The sequence below is a fragment of the Limulus polyphemus genome, unplaced genomic scaffold (assembly GCF_000517525.1).
Source record: "Limulus polyphemus unplaced genomic scaffold, Limulus_polyphemus-2.1.2 Scaffold3270, whole genome shotgun sequence".
Taxonomy (NCBI): Eukaryota; Metazoa; Arthropoda; class Merostomata; order Xiphosura; family Limulidae; genus Limulus; species Limulus polyphemus.
This window is the reverse complement of record NW_013668880.1, coordinates 42,114-47,247: the sequence shown is the minus strand read 5'-3', so window position 1 is coordinate 47,247 and position 5,134 is coordinate 42,114. Positions and strand designations below refer to the sequence as shown.

At 31.7% G+C, this 5,134-nt stretch overlaps 1 protein-coding gene across 1 annotated transcript in view; it reads left to right on the top strand.

The window, feature by feature from the left end:
* The first annotated feature begins 1,354 nt into the window (after window positions 1–1,354).
* The window catches only part of LOC106469032 (E3 ubiquitin-protein ligase RNF103-like), a 13,200-nt gene continuing 9,420 nt past the window's right edge, over window positions 1,355–5,134 (top strand). The window contains 2 exon segments of the mRNA XM_013929486.2: window positions 1,355–1,484; window positions 4,300–4,561. Coding sequence (XP_013784940.2) covers window positions 4,321–4,561 — 241 coding nt within the window. The 5' untranslated portion in view covers window positions 1,355–1,484; window positions 4,300–4,320.

Genomic DNA, 5,134 nt, shown 5'->3' with positions numbered 1-5,134 from the left:
GCAACAATATCTTGAAATTACAGCCTTTCTTATTTTGCGATGGGAATTGCTAATTGTACTGTGGGAAGCGCATGCGCCCTGAGAAGAATAGCATTATTGTTTTGTGTATATAATATTCTATTTTCTCAGTCTGGAACAGTTCTTCACACAGTTCTGTAGTTTTTTCAACAAAGACTTTTTTGGTGCTGCAGATCTCCATAAAAGGCGTCGTTTCTAGTCTATATACGTCTTTAATCTTTGACTGATTTTTTTTTTGAATAAAATATTGTTTTATTTTGTTACAAGTTTTATGCAATCTCCAAGGGTGCTGGATCTAGGAATGTTGAGGGTGCAGCAGTACCACTAACTTAATATAAGGTGGTTCCGCACACCTGCGGGTGGTGTTAAAATAAGAGTATAATTACACACATTATTAGTTTTGTGAATAGGGTTGCCATCTGCTCGGTTTCTAATTATAGTGACAAGTGTTTAATGAGTTACTGTGGCTCTCTGAATACATTTCTACCCATCATATGCATACGTTTCGATTTTGTTCATTGGTTTCGTCACACCCGCTACCAGAATTGCTCTAACGTCAATGTTAGTCTATTTTATTTTTCAAACTTAGACAAAGTTTCGTAGTTTAGGTTTACCCCATAAAACATGTTCTTTTCGAATCCTCTGTTATCCTGTGAAACCTAACTACCACTCTTAGGGAGAATCAGCTCACCCAAAGAGCGATAAATAACGTTTACGACAATCAGGCAGGTAGGTTTAAACAGATGAAATAACGATACACTGATTTATTTTAAACAAAATATAGTGGTAAATCTTTTAAACAGAGCTTACAATATATGATCGAATTGCTTTACTCTTCTCCCAGAAATAATATTTCTACGAGACATTTTGAACAAGAACGGTTCCCTAAATACTTCTTAGAAAACATAACAAAATAAGATTCTAATAAAGAATCTGTGCCCACCACAGGTATCGAAAACCGGTTTTTATAGTTATAAGACTTCAGAATTACCGCTGTGCCACTTGGAGCGAAACGTCCGAATATTAAATGTTATTAATTGTTGTCGTGGTTTTCCTGATCTTGAGTAAGTAATTCATAACTGCTTATAATAGTTGGTAAACACAATCCAAAAATCCAATGAATCATAACTGAAGAAACATAATGAAACTTAAACAACTTTTACTCTTGTTTTTATCATTTTTCCTAATATATATTATAATAATCGGAACTTTTATATTTAAAAATATAGTTCCATAGCCATCTACCGTCTGCTAGATGACAATGAGAAAAAAAAAAAAAAAATTGGGACAAGAGTTATTACTTATACTTTTCCGTATCAAAGTTCGAAGGCTTAGCTTAAGCCTCTGTCATATGGTGCCATAGTTTCAGTTCCGGAGTTTTCTTGAACTGGAGAATGAACATTTAAAAATCAAATGAATGTTTTATCAAGTTCAAGACTAATCATAAAACAAATTATAACTAAAAGGTGAGATATATATAATATTATAAATAATTATAGATCAGAAACTTTTTTTTTCGTATTTGTTTTCTAAATTAATCGAGTAAAAATTGTTAAACAGTTTTCAAAGTTAGATGGGTATGGGCAATAACTTCAATACGCTATAAGTGTAATATACTCACACTCACAGTACAACTATGAAACTTGAAAATGTAAGAAATAATTCTTATGATAATTTATTTCATGGGTGAAAATACTATTAATAAGCCTTTGTGTTGTCACGTAATCAAGCATAACTTGCTGACGGTGAGTGTAACCGTAACACATTAGTCAAAACTGTTGTAGAAAGAAGCACATTATGCTAATAGTAATACAACAGTAAATGGACCAACAATTATCCATAACTATAAGTATAAGCATAATGAAAATTTTATCTAGATAACGTACTAGACGTTTTGATAGAACATCAACCTGTATTCTTCAGGTATGGTATACACTATATACAGTTAAGCATTTGGTGTTCATTTCATGATGTTAGGAACACATTTAGATTAAAAAAATTAAAAGACAAAAGACTTTTCTCTGTCAGGGGTAAACTGGAAAGTTACAACTTACAGCAGGTTTATGACTTAAGGAATTTTCCTGTAAATGTCATTGCTGTTATGTGACAAAATTCCCATCTATTAGTATTATAAACCCTTATGCTTAACTGTAAATCATAATTGAAGAAGACAGACCAATGTTTTGTTAAAACATGGTGTAGTATGGTCTGTATATAAAATTTTAATTAGGTTTATAGATTTTTATTTGTCAACTAACTATTACATTAATCAATACTATAGTCTGTAGTGTAACTTGTAATGCAGTCACAACAACATACCGCATCTTTCCTAGGCCTAACATACCATACATTTCCTAGGCCTATCTGATTAACATTTAATTTATTACCTATAATTAATCCTGGACTGACAAAACCTATATATGCTTTAGTTTCATAATTATAGAAAATGATTTATTAGAATGGTTTTCAATTTACAAATGAACAAACCACCTTTTCAGACATGCTAAAGATAATCTCGAAGTTGAATATTGGTGAGAATGGACCCAGTTTCTAATACAGTTGTAGCAAGAAGGAATAAGTGGAAACATTGTGCAAAGTTCATGCTCAACAGGTTTTACATTTATTTGATAGTGTTAAGCAATTCATTCCATAAGCGAACCACCCTGTTAGAAAAATAAAACTGTCTTAACTGGAATCTAGCCTTTTTCCAAATGTTAAACATGTTGTCTCATTCTATTTATCTTTAGCCTATCAGTTCTCCAGATAATATTGTAATCTTAAACCTGGTATCCTTTTTTTTTTTCACAAATTAAGAGATCGTAACCTGGCTAAATAAAATAACCTTTCCATCCCAAAAAATCCTTCTTCTGAGTCCTTTCCGGTAAGTCAGTATCTTTCATTAATAAGGAGACAAAAACTGTAGAGTGTTCTAAATGAACCATAATAAGTATTTGTTTATAGAGTGATAATTATATCTTTTGATTTCTTATCGGTATGTCTATAAATGCACCCTAAAATTCTATTAGCCTTGCTACTAACAAAAGAGCACTGCCTTGATGTCATATCCACTACTATACCGAGATCCTTTTCATCTGTCACTCTATGGAGTTGGTTACAATCTATATTAAACATATGATCTGAACTATGATAACCCAAATGCAGGAATGTCGAAATGTTTAACCCTGTTTAAAATTTTGAATACTATATCGTGACAAAATACAGTTTCCCACTGTTAGTATCTCCCTAAATGTGAAGTAAATCAATAAATTGTCGTACTTTTCACACACTCCTTCCTTTTATTGGATTTTTAAGGTGAAAAAATGATACTAGTTTACATGAAAATTGTTCATTGTAAAGTGATTGTTATTCTTACCTCAAGGTGACTGTCTGTAGTCAATGCAAGTTTTCTTTTTTTTGGTAGAATCATTTCTAATTGGAAGTTTTTACTTCTTCTTATGTGAGTGAATCACTGTTATCATAATAAATAACGTACAATGTAAGACCTACATCAGAACAGATTCCTAACGTATGATGATATACATACAACGTAAGACCTACATCAGAACAGATTTCTGATGTGTGATGATATAGATACAACGCAAGACCTACATCAGAACAGATTCCTGACGTATGGTGATATACATACAACGTAAGACCTACATCAGAACAGATTACTGATGTGTGATGACTGACATACAACGTAAGACCTACATCAGAACAGATTCCTGACGTATAATGATATACATACAATGTAAGACCTACATCAGAACAGATTCCTGACGTATAATGATATACATACAATGTAAGACCTACATCAGAACAGATTCCTGACGTATGATGATATACATACAATGTAAGACCTACATCAGAACAGATTCCTGACGTATGATGATATACATACAATGTAAGACCTACATCAGAACAGATTCCTGACGTGTGATGATATACATACAATGTAAGACCTACATCAGAACAGATTCCTGACGTGTGATGATATACATACAATGTAAGACCTACATCAGAACAGATTCCTGATGTGTGATGATATACATACAACGTAAGACCTACATCAGAACAGTTTCCTGACATATGATGATATACATACAACGTAAGACCTACATTTTAGATTTCTAACATACAAATACTTGAAATTTAGTAACAATAGGTTACAAGATCTTTGACTGTAATACTTAGATTACTGAACTTATGTTTTTATACATCTTTTTTTTACAAATATGACATCATTTCATAACTTAATTTCATTATTATTTTACTTCTTAGGTATCCATTTCTACTGTCAAAATGTGGTTCTACTTTCGGCTGGTTCTTCTGGCATTTTATTTTTTGTTGTTGTTTTTCCTGTCTCGACTGTTAGAAGCTGTTTCGTGGTACCAAGGGAACTCCACGTTTTTTTACTCAAGACAGATTCTTGAACCCATTTCTCTGAGTGTTCTGAAACTAAAACAGATCTTGGAAAGTCGAGGGATAAGCTATGCTGGTGTTGTTGAGAAGCAAGAGTTGACAGCATTAGTTGAGTCATCAGGTAAAAACAATATTAAATCAGATGTATTTAACAACTAAAGGGAAACATTATGATCATCCTTCTAAATGAACTATTGTTATTTTCTGTTAGGAATCTATTTCTATTAACCCTATCTCGACGGGTCACATGTCAAAGGGCATGTCATCTCGTTTGCTGACTTGCATTCAAAATTTTATTGAACTACTATTTTTATCAAATTTTAGTAGTATACATTAGTTAATTTCTTAATTTAAAAGTAAATATTAAAAAAACACAGCTAAACGTTGATTAAGAGCTTATTTGTATATAGAAATAATGTGTATAGATATATAATGTATAATAGTTGAAATGTGATTGTATTTTACAAAATGACTGTCCACTAAAACACAGTCAAGAAAGGTCACTTTGTAAAGACTAAAGGTCAGTTATATATTATTGGATACGGTAACATGAGTGCACGTGTGCCACATCATTGTAACTTCTGTATTGTTAGCCAGGCATGGCTGGAAGGTCAATATAATAAAAATCATAAATATATATTTGTATATATGTATAATGTTATGATATTTAAGCTATTTAGACTAAAAATTTGTG